Source organism: Sturnus vulgaris, chromosome Z (assembly GCF_052056855.1).
Source record: "Sturnus vulgaris isolate bStuVul1 chromosome Z, bStuVul1.hap1, whole genome shotgun sequence".
In the NCBI taxonomy this organism is placed as follows: domain Eukaryota; kingdom Metazoa; phylum Chordata; class Aves; order Passeriformes; family Sturnidae; genus Sturnus; species Sturnus vulgaris.
This window is the reverse complement of record NC_142283.1, coordinates 67,949,942-67,964,277: the sequence shown is the minus strand read 5'-3', so window position 1 is coordinate 67,964,277 and position 14,336 is coordinate 67,949,942. Positions and strand designations below refer to the sequence as shown.

General features: G+C 45.5%; 1 protein-coding gene across 2 annotated transcripts; it reads right to left on the bottom strand.

Annotated features, from left to right (window-relative positions):
* Nucleotides 1-773: 773 nt before the first annotated feature.
* HMGCS1 (3-hydroxy-3-methylglutaryl-CoA synthase 1) lies at nucleotides 774-12,153 on the bottom strand. 2 transcript variants are annotated; one of them, XM_014884274.2, is made up of 10 exons: nucleotides 12,007-12,153; nucleotides 7,167-7,624; nucleotides 6,669-6,794; nucleotides 5,989-6,153; nucleotides 5,114-5,282; nucleotides 4,825-4,995; nucleotides 3,864-3,970; nucleotides 3,407-3,532; nucleotides 2,978-3,141; nucleotides 774-2,585 (listed from the first exon to the last, which is right to left on the bottom strand). In XM_014884274.2, the coding sequence occupies exons 2-10, from the start codon at nucleotides 7,612-7,614 to the stop codon at nucleotides 2,493-2,495; spliced, it is 1,569 nt and encodes a 522-aa protein (XP_014739760.1). In that variant the 5' UTR covers nucleotides 7,615-7,624; nucleotides 12,007-12,153; the 3' UTR covers nucleotides 774-2,492. The 2 variants fall into 2 exon arrangements, with proteins under 2 accessions (XP_014739760.1, XP_088012673.1); XM_088156547.1 differs by lacking the exon at nucleotides 12,007-12,153 and adding an exon at nucleotides 8,860-8,913.
* Nucleotides 12,154-14,336: the final 2,183 nt, after the last annotated feature.

The window sequence follows — 14,336 nt, the reverse complement described above, 5'->3', positions numbered from 1 at the left end:
TTGATCACCGCAAGTTGAAAGCTGGACAGCCTGACAACTCCAGCTGTTCTGAGCATCACCAAAGTGCAGATGCTCTTATTTTCATCTTTAGTTGCTTTTCTATGCTTAGATCTTTTAACAGTATCAGCTCCAGTTCAAAAGGCGAGTATGGCAGCTGTTCTCTGAACAGGGACAGCTAACATGACTAAGATAAGAGGTAGAAGAGGTAGAACCTGTAAGTTTAGTTAAGGTAAGGTACCTGACACAAGGTGTACACAGGTACAGCTGGTGCTTTCACATTTAAAGGCAAGATGCCTTATCCGTTTGACACCAGTGAGACAATCATTTCACTTTAGAGGGAATAATTAATATAAATGAGCAATGGAATGACTCTGAAAGGTCACGCATGGGAAACTGGACTCAGTGAGGCTCAGGTGTGTATAAAGCAAGAGCCAAGCCTCCATCAAAAAATTTCTGAGGGTAATAAAATGATAACCATTTTTATAAAACAGTAATTAAAATTAATTCCATTTCATAAAGTGGGTATTAATTCCTCCACTCTAAAACAATTTCCATATAAAAGCATTTTAAGTTATCTTGAAACATGGCCCTGATAAAATTGTTTGACATCAGCGTAAGCAACTATTTTCCTACTTTCGTAGTGGAATGATACTAAGAATGTCCACACAGCTTGTGAACCCACAAATTCAGGTTTTTACCAGAGCCAGCTTCATCCTTCCTGTTAAAGAAAAAGAAATCCATCCTAAAAAATCAGCAAGTCAGCACTACTCCAACAGGTTTCAAATATTTCAAACTTTATTTTAATAAAGGATCAGCCTCACAGACCTGTGAGGCCCGTGCCAGTAGCTCCCTTCTTGGCTTGTCCACTGCCAGCAATGGACTTTGTTCCATGACAGTTTGTTTTACAGATGCCAAGGTTAAGTTTCATGACGGCAATCTAAACCAAAATACTTGCAAACACTATCATCATGCATTGCTCCATCATTTTCAGCAGAACAAACAGATTAGTATTCATCAATTTATAATAAACAACTATTTTACCAAGGCTTGACTGTACAAATACAGCAAGTTATCAAATCCTAGTGAGTGACAGGTAATACAAACACTTCATTACACACACACAAAAAAATGTAACTAACAGAAATCATTTTTTGCTACTTTATATTAGATAATGTAGCTTTGTAGAATTAGCAAAGAAATAAATTCAATGAAACTTCATTCTGTACATTAGCTCAACTTAAATATATATATATATGTATGTATATATATATATATTACAAGCTTAAAAGGCTCATATCATAGTTCATTTCCAATCTGGGCTTTAAAAATCTACCAGAATGGACTCCCCATAACCACTGTATATCTATCTACTGCTTGCAAAATGGATAGTTTTAGCTTGCACGTTGGGGAAGGGGGGAAAGAAATAAAAGTTTCCACTCCTACAGTATTACAGTATTATAGTGAGAAGGACTTCAAAGTACAAAGCCAAATTCAAAGCTAGAAAGAGTCTTTTGGAAATGTATTATATAAAGACAACTAATAGGCTAGAGTTCCAGACAAAGTGATGAGCATCACTCTCTTCCTTTGTTTGCCAATTAAAACAGCTCCACAATAGATGTAAATTTTATTTGAAAATTCTGCTGTCTTGGATATTCTACTAAACATAATGGATTCATTATGATGCCAAATCAATTATCCCCTTTCTATAGAATAAAAAATTTACTACCTCCCTCCTTCCTCATCTTTCCTCTCAGTCTCCTGTAACTTAAAATGCAGGTATAAAACACATAAGATGTTAGGAGGAATTACATAGTAACTAACACAGTGGATCACAGAGTTTCTTCTAAGAAATCCACTTGTCAGCCTAGCTGTTCTTGATCCAGTCACTTTGACAGGGAAGAGAGATTCTATTCCAGCAACGGATGTTCTTGGTTCTATGCCTGTCCCAAAGCAATGGGGTGATGGGAGGCAGACTAGGAGATGAAAGGGAAGGTGACAAAGTGAAAGAGAATTGCAGTATTCAGAAGGTTGACTGCTTATTGTCAAGGCACTGAGAACCCTAACATTAAAAGCTTGTACTGTTTTGCACACACTTGAGTACTAGTAGAAGTTAACAGTGTAGGTTTCAAGTCATTTGACATGGAAGAGCAGGCAGAAGATTCCTTTTTTTTCTTCCTTTCTGTGTACGAAGACTTTGTAATAGACTACAGCTACTTCTCAGCAATTAAAAAAGCTCAGATATGTTAAGGAATCCCCAAAGCACCTGGCAAGTCCCTCTATCTCCAATATACTCCTGATTTTAGTGTTCTGAAAATACTATAAAATCAGCACACCATATTATGATGATTTTTTTCAAGGAGCCTAAATAAGTTTTTTCATGCTCCAATTAAGTACTACTGTACACTGAAACTTCAGTGTTACTGCAATCCTTTTTCTCTCTCTCTCACCCTGCCCTCACACCTCATTTCTTTTCCCCACCTCACAGAGGTATCTTAATGCTCCCCATTGGAAATGGCGACAGTAACGCCTTCAGATTCTGTTGTTGCAGGGATTCTTGGCACTTTCTTAGCAGGGCTTGGGATGTGCTAAGAAGAAGGGAAAAAAAACATTAAATACAGTTTTCTAGTTCATAGACATTCATACTTCACGGCTAGTCCAACTATCAAACAACATTCATGCTACAATGGACGGCTTGGCCTTAAGTCAATCAAATTGGTCATGCTTCATGCAAACAGACTGTGTGAGAAGAGACAGTTTGTTCTTTCATTCTTGTGCAGTTTCATTCTTTTTATGATGAAATGTACTTTTTTAAATTGCAGTTCCAACTTTTTACTTCTGGCTTGTGTTACACATGTTAACAAAGTATTCAATGTAACTCCTAAAACCACTTCCTCTTAACATACATGCACATGCTAAGACAAACATGTAAATGGTTGCACCATTTACATCAAACTTTAAAAGAGTGCTGAGTGTTCACCTCATGAACAATGCCTGGGTGGACAACTCCAACTCTTGCTTCCAGAGGTCCATCACTCATGAGTGGGCGCCGGGCGTAAGTTCTCCTGTGTTTTTCATCCACACGCACAAGGTACCATGTTCCTTCAAAGAGATCCTCGACTGAACACTGTGGAATATAATTAGCTGTAAGAAAAGGAGTAACACATTGTTAGTTGTTTCCTGGTAAGAGTCTTACCCAACACAGGCCTTTGCAGATTGGATGCACTGAGAAAAAAATAAGTCAGCATTTTTACTTCAGACATGGGCTTAATGAACACAAGCTACTCAGAAGCAGAAAGGGTTGGACAGTTCCTTCATTCTACACCCTAATCATTCTAAGTCAGGTGGATTAAGTGATAAGCATTTTGCTCTAGGACTAGAAATGATTGACATTTACTAGGTTTCTTACCCAAATGATGTGTTTCCTGTCTGAGCTTCATGTTTTCAGCAAAGACATCAGGTGCAATACATTTCCTTGAGTCAAGCCTTGTTTTGAGATCAGAAAGGCTGGTGGTGATTTTGTCCAGTGCAGAACCTGCAATATAGAACCATCATGTAAGGTAGAGTCAGTACTGAGAACTGCACACTAGTATGTGAACATTTCAAGCCTATTCAAAATTTCCATTACAGAATCTGAAGTATTAGTCATTTAAAAATATTCCCAATTACCAACTCAAAACATTAAACAGAATTTGAAGACTATTATTTGCTCAAGACGACATGTAAACGCTCCCTGGAGCTGGACATTCTCAGTGTAGCACTGCTGCCATTAAGGCACTGCCCCTGCACTGCTAGGGGATTGTGTAACAGGGCAGCAAGAGCAAGCTGAGCACAGGAGGCAGCTGACATCACCTCCAGTCACTCACCAGGAGTGGCATCCTGTGTGACCCTGATGGAATACAGGGTAGCAGCAAAACCAGAGCCATATGAGAACACGCTGATTCTCTGTCCCGCAAGCTGCTCTGGGGAGTACCTGCAAATCATACAACAGCTTTTTAAAGTCTGAATTAAGCCGAAGTGCCGGTTTAAAATACCTAGAAACTGCATCTAGCTTTGGAAAAGCAACCAGCAAATTATAGTATCTATGTATAGTATCTATATTATAGTATTGAGTTTAGTATCTATGGCATACTATGTGCATAAATGCTGACTTCTAAAAACACAAAAATACTGCTGTTTTGTGATTCAACTGTTATGAGTAGTTTGAAAGCTGCTCAGAGCAAAACCTGAGAAATGCCCAGAATATGATGAAGGTAGATTTCCTTCTTAAGCAAATCAAAGCAAAAATAACCAAACCAACCAAACAAAAAAACCCCCACATCTTGGAATTCAGTGTCAGAATAAAGAAAAAATAAAGAAAAAAGAAGGAAAAAAAAAACCAACCCAGGAGGAGTGGTTTTATGTAAACTTCATATGAATTTGAAAAAGACTGTATTTGAAAAAAAAATTAAATGCTAATTTAATTTGGCTTTGCTTATTACAGTCTTGTAATAAGACAAAGAAGTCATTCAGATTTTTTTCCACTTCAGGAGTTTTTCTAGGGGAAGGAAGAGGGGGAAAGTTGGGGCTGAGAATAGACACTACCTTACAAATAAGATCCTACTTTGCAAGGCAGTAAGCAGTTGTTTTGGATCAGCTTCTGACACAGACTTTTTCCACTTATCACTTGAACTGAATGTGTGTACAGAATTGTGTTTTAATTTTAGTTTTTCTGCTTAAGGCAACCTCGTAGGGAAAGGTTTGGTAAGATGATGCTTTTACAAGACTTTCTGAATAAAACCTTTTATGACCTCATTCATTAAAAGCTTTTCCCCATTTTATGCTTACTGGGCTAGAAGAGAGGCAAGGCAACCATAGACTGAAGGGGTATACATATTTCCATTCTGATTGGATACAAGTAATGAAGCTTTGGTTTTCTGATTGAAGAGCTCTGCACTAGCTTTCATAAAAGCTTTTTCCACATCTCTGTCAAAGTATGTATCTTCAAGTTTTATATCCCTATTCAAAAGAGAAAAAAAAAGTAGTTCAGAAACAGTTACTAAAATAGCAGAAAGTAAAAACACACCTTGGATGTGTAACAAATTATGTGAATAAGGAAAACAGCAGCCATTCTCACCTGAAAGCTTCCAGACCACTGAAAACACCATTTGCTGTTTCTGGATTCTGGTCACTGAGAAAGTCATTCAGCAAGAGTCTAGCCACAGATTTCTGTACCAGTTTACAGTACGGAGAATGGAAGATCATGAATCCAAAGTCATTCAAGGTGAAACGTCTGTCTGTCCCCTCTGGAAGTGGCAGAAGTGTTGTGTTACAACCTATGTTTAGTACTCACTTCAATTATGGAAATAAAACAGGGAGCTGGCAGGACACCAGTCATCACAACATGTTGGCATAGAAAAGACACAAACATACAAGTAACCCTAACTACTGCTGTCAAGTGCACTTAACACACTGCACTGCTTCTATTTAAAAATTCTGGTTTTACCACCTTTTGCACCAGCTAACAATGTTTGCACCTTCTCTAGAACAAAAAGCTATGTTTAACAGATTCTCTGGACTTCTACCCAGCATTTTGACATAATAATCTACTTAAATTGCATCTCTTCACACCTATGCCTCTTAATATAATTGAAGCAATTACTAAATGTCTTGGGTTAAAAAAAACTCAGTGTAACTACATAAAATTTAAATATTAACCTAAGTTTCTTAAAATCCTGGACGGTGGTGGGTAATAGTATACCCTTAGCCAAGGCATTATATGTTACACCAACAAATGTCTGTAGAGACTACTGCTTACAGACTGTCAGGAATTTAGCCATGCCAGAACAGAAATAAATGATTCCTTACAGGAGAGTGCAAATATTCCAATCACTTCAGAACAACCATGAAAACACTCACAGACTAATTTTTAGATCAGATACTAAAACCGTCTGTGTGGTACACACTCCAGCATCTGCCAACCTTGCAGTATCATCAGGAGAGGTTACGCACCCTTTTGCCACTGGGCGTGGATCTTGTTGCGATAGACAGTGTAGCAGCGGTCCAATGCACTGAGGTAGCACTGTATGGAGAGCTTGCCATCCACCACAGGATATTCAGAGACCATGTCTGGTTTATAGAAGTCATATGCATGCTGCATGTGGGTTCCACGCAACCCTGGTGGACAGAAATTTATAAAAGTTGAAAATTAGTTTATTCAGCTGCTTTGAGTCAATTGGGATGTGTCAGTTGGCACACATGGGAAAAAAAGCATTTTTGGCCCCAGTTCAGCAGTTTTTCATGGCACTTCTGGCCTTTTAAGTTAAGGTTTCACACAGTCCTCAATTGCCTGTAAAGTAGAGTAGGACTGAGAAAGACAAACACATGCAATAAAGGACTGTCATATTGTCCTACAAGTAGAACATTGTTTTATTCAGTGCTAGTATTACTCTATCAATTTTATTGGAGAATCCTCAAGGAAATAAACAAATAGGAGCACCTCTAATTGTTCCCTGCTGTGTCCTGTAACTGGACTGGCCGAGTTAGCCCAGAGCAAGAGGAGACAAAGAACAATTTCTGACATAAGTGGGACTTAATCTGCCACTTCAAGAAGGCACAAAAACCAGGGACGAAGCTCCAGGGCAAATGCAGTAATTTGACCTGAACAGTGTATGTTCTCCCACAGGACTAACCTCTCTCAAAAATCAATGGTGCATTGGGGCCGACCAGCATTGCAACAGCACCAGCTCCCCCAGTAGGCCTGGCATTTCCAGAGGCATACACAGCGATGTCTCCAGCCACCACGAGGGCATAGCGTCCTGGGAAAAACACACAGGAACAACATACGTGAGAAGGAGCCACGAGTCTGGCACATCTTAACATCCATCAGTAATTCTTAGACTTTAGTTACTGAGATGACACCAAGATTAAAGGGCTGTTCAACTTTTCTCCCACATTTCAACTGGCAATCACCAAAATTTACAGAAGACCTTTACATTAGTAGATATATCATTAGTCTTCACACTGTAATTGAACTAGTGGCAAATGCCCAGGGCATTTAAGAAAAAGACTTCAGAAGATAAAAGCAATTTACCCTCTGGATTTTTATATGGTTAAACAAGACCACTGTCACTGCAGGGCAGACTGATGTAACGATGATGTAACTTTTCAAGAAAATACCTTTGACTTACCATCCCAGGAACTGGACTCAATCCAATTAATAGCATTAAAAAGAGCAGCAGTGCCTCCATAGCATGCATTGGTGGTGTCAATTCCTTCCACGTCTGTATTACCAGACTCTTCAAAAAGCTGCATCAGGACAGTCTTCACAGATTTTGATTTGTCAATTATGGTCTCCGTTCCAACTTCTAGTCTCCCAATACAATCATAGGAAAGGTTGTTCCTCTCCATGAGCTTCTGAACCACAGTCAAGCAGAGGGAATTGATATCCTCACGGTCAGAGCAGAACCCCATCCTTGCCTGGCCTAGACCAATGGTGTACTTGCCAGCATCCACGCCATCATACTTCTCCAGCTCTGTCTGGTCAACATACTGGGAGGGAAAATATATTTCCAGTGCCACAATTCCCACATCTTTGGGCCAACAGGATTCAGCATTCACTGGCAGAGACCCAGGCATTGTGGCAGATCTTTAAGGAAAAAAAAAAAGAAAACCACAAAACCATGTGATTTACTCACATATATTTAGAGGAACCTACTTTCAGTTCCTGTAATTGTATGGGAAAAGTTGCATTGCACGTACTCTATAATGTCATCTGCAAAAGGCAAACCTTTGCCTCTGGTAAAGTTTCGGTACAGGCATACTGTAAACATCATTAATTTTATAAGTTTTTTTTATTAAGTGAAAATACAGATTTCAGCCCTGGAGATGAACAAATGTAGGTTAAGCCCAAGCTACCTTTCTGAAGCAAAACACACACTTATTGAGTGTTAAGTCTTTGAGAGATTAATGTTCAGTATTTTACTTCTGTTTATACGCAAAATCTCAATTTTGCATATAACCAAGCTAGAAACACTGGAAATTTTTATTAGCATTGCTAGTTGAAAACCCCTACTAGAAAAACCACCATCTTAAAACAGGCCAGGACTCTTCAAAATAATTTTTATTTTTAAACAAAGCAACATAGGTCACTTTGCTTTGTTTATATTTGCAGCAAAGCAGAATTATTTCTGTGTAGGTTTTTTTTGTTTTGTTTTTTTGGGGGGGCTTTTTTTTTTGTTGTTTTGGTTTTTTATTTTTGTTTTTGGTTTTTTTTTTGCTTTCAGGGGGGTGTTGGTGTTTTGGGTTTCTTTTTTAATTTGTTGCATACTCTATTTTGACATTACAGAGCATTGTAACTGCTAACAACATAGATGAAGGAATATCTCAGGGGCTGAGATGCACAGTGTTCTCCCTGGTAGGCGGAATTTCCTTATTCTAACCCCACAACTTTCCTGTCACCGCACTTGAAGATTCACTACTTCCAAAGACACACTACACCCTACTACTTCAACCCTCCCTCAATTACACAGCCCGGCACCATCCTCCTCGGCTTACATCCTGACAGAGCACTCGTCCTTTCCGTGCCCAGCTCCAAGCTTCCAGAAGCCAAGACCAGCTGCGTAAAGCTACAAAAGAATAGCACTACAGCGCACTGCGCGGTTTTAAGCAAAAGAACCAATTTCGCCTTGCTCGTGGCCCCTGCTGCCGCCGCACCCCCACCTCAAGGTTATCCACAATGCACCCGAGCCGGGCAGGAGCCGCGGGAATGTGCGTACAGGAGGTCATGGCGCGCCCCGAACGCAGGCTGAGCCCAGCCCGGCCGCCCTCCACTCCCACCGCCCCCTCAGCCCCTCAGGCCGCCGCGCGCCGCCCGCCTCTTACACGCTGCGGAATCCCATGGCCGCCTCCTGCCGCCGTGCGCATGCGCGCGCGGGCAGTGCGCGTGCGCAGCAGCCGCCCCGCCCCGCCCGGTGCGGGGGTGCCGGAAGCGGCGAGACAGCGCGCTGGGCTCCGCCGCCCGGCATGGGGCAAAAACCCCGGCAGGACATCAAACTGAATTCGCCAGCGCCCAAAATCCCCGTGCGGGCAGGCTTCCTCTGTGTTTTTGCCTCTGCTTGTTATTTTGGAAATCCCTCGGCACCTCGCTTTTACTTGCAAAGTGGAGCGGTGCCGTATCTTGCTTTAGACAGATAAAAAGACCCCCAAACAAACTACAAACTGAGCAAAACCATCATTATTCCTGCCTCCTGGAAGCTGCCGGGTAGGATTTTGGATTTGTTATGGTACAGCAGCAGGCTGATGCTGCTGTCAGTGGAGTGGTCATCACCGATTCGCTAAAGCTTGCTGGTCCAGAGAGTCCCCAGGGGCTGCGGGGAGCAGAGAATGTCCGTGAACAAGCCACACACACGGCCTGGGGACACAGAGCAGCGCTGGGTTCCAAAACTTGGCTCCAAGAGCTGTGTTTTGTCCCAGACCTGCACAGGCACTGCAAGAAGAAGCTTTCCTGCTCCCATATGAGTGTAGACACACTGCCCACAGAGATCCCAAGGTACCAGCTGGGAAAAGGGCTTTGGGGTACAGCTCTCTTTGTGGCACAAAACACCTCATTTTTTTCAAAAATTAAATTCCAGTTCATCAGTGTCTGGCAGCCACACTGAGGCAGAGCTCTTTGTCCAGAGTAGAGCTCACTGCTGGCTCCAACAGCCAGAAAGCTTAAAGTTGGAGGCTGCAGAGAATTTCAAAAGGCCTAATTTTATTTAAGATTTGTACAAAAGAATAGTTTGGGTTGGAAGGGACCTTAGAGATAATCTCATTCCAAACCCCTTGTCATGGGCTGGCACACCTGCCACTAGACCAGGTTGCTCAATGCATCCAGTCTGGCTCTAAACACTTCCAGGGATGGGGCATTCTCAGCTCCTCTGGGCAAATTGTGCCAGTGCCTCACCACCCTCACAGTAAAGAATTTCTTCCCCATATCTCATCTAAACGTACTTTCTTTCAGTTTGAAACCATTCCTCTTTGTCCTGTCACTACACATTCTTGCAAGAAGTCCCTCTCCCTCTATTTTTAAATAAGCTCACTGTAAGTAGTGAAAGGGTGCAGCAAGACCTCCCTGAAGCCTGCACAAAGCATGTAATGGACTTGACAAGTAATGGGCACAGGAGAACAGCAGCTTTAAACCAGGCAGTAAATTACTGGGAAAATGAGTATGCCAAAAGGAATAGCATTATTGGTGAAAGACGATGGAAACCAGTGTTTTCTGTGCTTGCTTCTTGCAGAACTTTGAGATGCCAAAACTGGCATTCAAGTGATATTACTTGCTGCAGTTCTCTCATCAGAAAACTTTGTGGAGAACACAACTAAAGGGAAGGTGTTTCTGTCGTGTTCCCAGGCTCACCAAATACCAAGCTCACCAGTCACACTTAGCAGGGCAGCAGTCTGGGCTGCTGGGCTGTGCTGCCATGAGAAACACTGCTTTGTAAGCATACTCTGATCACTGAAGGAAATGGGACATATGACATCTTGAGTCAGTCAGTCAGTCCAGAAAAAAAAAAAATTGTTTACTCAGTGTAAAACAGACTGTGCTTTGTCTTCCTGGTCAAACAGCAAGCTACATCCTATTATTGAGTTTTTACTGCAAATGAAAACTTTCTCAGAAATATGATTTGTTTTAAAACAACAAGAACCCCAAATGCTTTGATTAATGGAAATGAGAAACATTCTTTGTTTCATGTCTCCTTATGATTCTGCTGGGAATGAACGAGAAGCATAGGACAAGCCACTTCTTTTTGCCTGTGTCACCAGAAATACGTTCGCTCATAATGACTGATGGCATTACTGTCTGTCTCAGGAATTTGAGCATATTATGGCAATAATTTGACTCTGTTATTTCCCGCCTAAGTTTTTAATTCTAACAGAACACTTTACTCAAAGGCAGAAAATAAGTCCCGGCCTTGTTTGCTACAAGCGATGCCTTTGGCTCCAGAGGACCATTAGGACGGGCCGTGCCCGTGGCAGCCCCGGCTGTGACATCACCCGACTGGTCCCCGCAGGTGACACTCGCGCGCACGACACCCGTGCCGCCACCAGAGGTCGCCGGGTCCGCCCGGACCGCGGCCACATCCCCGCGGGATGCTCAGCTGCGGGCGCCGGGATGGGCAGGGACGGGCATGCCCGCGGGATGCTCGCTCACCTCCGTGCGCCGGGATACAGCGAACTGCGCAGAGCCGCGGGGACGGAGCCTTGGATGGAGCAGTGCGGCCCCGCCCGCGGGGATGGCGGCACATCCGACCACGGGGCTCCGTCAGCAACACGGGTGGGCGCCGGGATGCCCACACCCTGCGGCAAACGCCATCGGAAAAGAAGGCGGCGGCATCCCTTGGGGCAGCACCCGGCTGCCTTTGCCTGGGCGACGGGAGGTGGCGTGGGCAGGGAGACACGTTCGGTCCGCCTTTCCCGGCTTGGGAGGGCGACGCTGTCGCGACATTGAGAGGCAATTAAGGGACACACTGAAGGCTTCTCGGTTGCCTCCGAGGCGGGGACAGAGCCTGGAGGAGCCCCGCAGCAGCCGCTCACCGCAGCTTACACAGCCGGGGGCCTCCCCCGAGCGCAGGACGGGAGGCAGCGGTCGGGACCCCCATTCCGGGAATGCAGTTCTTTTGGGAGGCACCTGGCTGCCCGGGCAGTGAGCGTCGCTCGCTGTGCCGCCCCTCGGGCCATGATGCTCGGACAGCGGTCGGCGCGGGGTAACACTTAAGTCAGGACACCCTGATGCATCTTTTGGGGGTGTTTTTTATCCTTTTGTTTTTCTATTTTTTTTCATTTGTAATTTTTTTAAAATTTCCCCCCTGCCGCGCCATGGGCGTTGCTCCGAACGCTCTCGCATCCACTGGAAACCGCTCCCAGCTATGCTGACCCCGCGTGCGGCTCCTCTTCCCAGCCCCGCTGCCCCTCGGGCGCTTCCCCCACGCGGCTCCACAGCCCTTCGACCCCAGGCCCGAGTATCTCCGCGGCCCGAGCCGCGCTCACCTGTCGGAGGTGATGGCTCCCGGTGTCGTTCCCGATGTCGCTCCCGTTGTCGCTCCCAATGTGGCTCCGCACGCACTCAGAACAGCACCGGCCTCCGGCGGGCGTGCGGTCCCTTTAAGCAACTGCACCGCCCGCCGCCCGGCGAGCGGCCTGAGCGGCAGCGCTATCCGCCAATCACAGCCGCTGTCTCCTCAGGTCCCGCCCCCCACCCAGCGCCCGGCGGGCGGAGCGGGCGGGGGGAATGGCGTGAGAAAGTGACGCGGCGTGGGCAGAGGGCGGTGCGCCAATGGGGACGCGGCAGAGGCGGCGGACGCCCAATGGGAGCCGTGCGCCGGGCGGGGACAGCCAATGGGAGCGCGCGGCCGACCGCGGGTGAGGGTAGGACGGGCTCGGGCCGGGCGCGAGGCTGTTGCCTGGCAACGGGAGTGTCCGCGTGTCCCGGCCCGAGCCGCCCGGAGTGTCCCGGCCCCGGCGCTCCCAGGCCCCGGCGCGTCCTGACCCCAGCCCATTCCGGCCCGGTTTGTCCCGGCTCCCGCCCAGCCAGCCCCTGAAATGTTCTGGCCCCGGCGCGTCCTGACCCCAACCCATTCCGGCCCGGTTTGTCCCGGCTCCCGCCCAGCCAGCCCCTGAAGTGTCCCGGCCCTGGTGTGTCCTGATCCCGGCGTGCCCCGGCACCGGGGCTCGCACGGGGCTTTGCCAGCAGAATTGCTTCACGGAGGATGTGATGGATGTCCTGCCCTGCCCTGCCCTGCCCTGGATCTTGTCGTAACATTTTTATTCGAGCTCGTTAAATCCTCCGTGTGCCAAGCTGCACATCACGGGGTTACTGCTGTCTGGCAAATTGACATTGTGTGGGTTCGTCCTGCCAGCCTCGCTTGCCTTTAGGCCGTGCAATGATTTATTTCCATCTAATCCATTGCTGCACACCCCCAGAGAACTGGGAACACAAATTTCTGTTGCAGATGGGAAGCTGCTTGGCAGAAGTCAAACACAAATTTTGTAGCCTGGATAACTGGGTTGTAAACCAGTGCTCAAGTGAAGGAGATGTGCTGTCGGGTTCTGTGAGATCTGACTGCTGAACCCAGCAGAAGACACTACCTTGGTCACCACACACACTCACACACTCTGTTAGACCACAGATGGTTTAACACCATCTATGGGGCAGGTAAAAACACTGTTAAGGAAATGGAAAAGCCATCCTTGAAAGTTTTAACACCTGTCCTGTTTGTTCAATCTGTTTTGAACTTGTAGCTGTTTGTTGTGCCATTGTCATGCAAAATCATCACAGATTTGTCACGTAACTATCTGTAGTGCAAGGATTGAGAAATACTACTGAGAAATCAAGAGAAGTTTTATTTGCACGTGCTACCCTGCAGTCTCCTGATAAGCTTGTGCCAGTTACTGTTACAAACCAGTTCCATTTGTAATTCTGAAAAAAAACATGTTGACAAAATGCAAACTCAGTAGGTGATGGTGTAATTACATCATGTAGACACACTTTTACCTCCAGACCAAAGGGACTTGTCAGGAAAGTTCATCTTCTGATCTGGGACACTAAAACTTCAATTCCTTTTTTTTATCCATTCCTACCACAAAAAAGAAAACCACCAAAAAATCAACCAACCAAACATCCAACCAACCAACCAACCAACCAAAAAATTTTCCCCAAAACCACACAAAACCAAAAAACGAGAACCAGAGCTGTATCCTTGTTCTAGACATCCAAATGGGCTCCTTATGCACTCTCAAAATGCACTTGGTGGCAAAATGTCTTCTGCCACAGGAATGCCTGGATTGTCTAGCTTTATGGAAGAGGTGCTGAGGAGCAGATGGAGCAGTCCAGGTCCCTGCTCCCTGGGGGCTCAGCTGTGCACGGGGCCAGTGCTGGTTCCCACGTCTCAGGTAGCCTGGGATGGGGCTGCCCTGGAGAAAGCAGTGTGATGGAGCTGTGAGGAGCCTCCTTGGCCACCTCTTCCCTTTCACCTGGGAGCTGTATTCAAACTCAAGCCACTGCCAGAGAGGCACCATTAATGTGCCTTTGCCTGGTACGACCCTTGCTGATCCTGACCCAGTGACTTGACTTCCCAGCTTCACCTCCGACCTATTCATCTCTACAGACTTGTCTGGAAACCTGGACTCTTGGTTGACCCTGTTTTGCCATGGCTGGTCCTGCTGTACATGTTTATTTGGGCACAGTGAGAACGTGCCCTTGGTGAGGTCGCTGCCCTGCCTGCTACCTTGTCATGGCTCTGCCTGCTCTTGCTGCTCCTGACAATGCAAACCTGCTCACCTGGGAACGTGCAGTCAGGTGGGGGGTTTCCTTCTGATAA

Excerpts from the sequence above, each read along its gene's own strand:
- HMGCS1 (XM_088156547.1), bottom strand. Across the intron at positions 3,971-4,824 it reads CTTGCCTCTCTTCTAGCCCA|GTACTCCCCAGAGCAGCTTG; the intron begins GTAAGCATAAAA and ends TATGATTTGCAG. Across the intron at positions 3,142-3,406 it reads ACAGGAAACACATCATTTGG|CTAATTATATTCCACAGTGT; the intron begins GTAAGAAACCTA and ends CTTTTCTTACAG.